Source organism: Phalaenopsis equestris, unplaced genomic scaffold (assembly GCF_001263595.1).
Source record: "Phalaenopsis equestris unplaced genomic scaffold, ASM126359v1 Scaffold000090, whole genome shotgun sequence".
NCBI classification, from domain to species: Eukaryota; Viridiplantae; Streptophyta; class Magnoliopsida; order Asparagales; family Orchidaceae; genus Phalaenopsis; species Phalaenopsis equestris.
The window spans coordinates 246,629-247,033 of NW_018164532.1; the positions used below are offsets into that span (position 1 = coordinate 246,629).

At 42.0% G+C, this 405-nt stretch overlaps 1 protein-coding gene across 1 annotated transcript in view; it reads left to right on the forward strand.

Annotated features, from left to right (window-relative positions):
- The first annotated feature begins 252 nt into the window (after positions 1–252).
- Positions 253–405, forward strand: part of LOC110020058 (calcium uniporter protein 2, mitochondrial-like) — a 1,068-nt gene continuing 915 nt past the window's right edge. Inside the window, exon 1 of the mRNA XM_020718031.1 lies at positions 253–398. Coding sequence (XP_020573690.1) covers positions 253–398 — 146 coding nt within the window. The remainder of the gene's footprint in view (positions 399–405) is intronic.

A 405-nucleotide genomic window follows, 5' to 3' on the forward strand; every position in this document is an offset into this window, starting at 1 on the left:
TTCTCAAAATAGCTTTAAAAAAACCCATTTTTATTGCTTTCATAATATATATTTTAAAGAAATGAGCATCAAATAATTAATTATTCAGAGAACGAATAATTAATTAGTTAAAAAATAAAGTTTAATGATATTTATCAGAAAAAGAATATCAATTATCGTAAATTCGCTCTAAGGTGGGCAAAATGGTAATTTCCGGCCTTTCTATCCGTATAAAATCGGGCAGCGCAGGCACGAACTTCCGATAGGAGCACAATGGCGCTCCGCAGAGCTCGAGCCCTTAACTTCCTCGATTTGGCTAAGCTCTATCCTTCTTCATCCCATCTCCTCCGCTCCGCCGCCTTGCCGGATCAATCCCCCTCCCTCCCCTGCAGGATTCTCCCCCGCCGGCCGATTCTCCGGCACGCA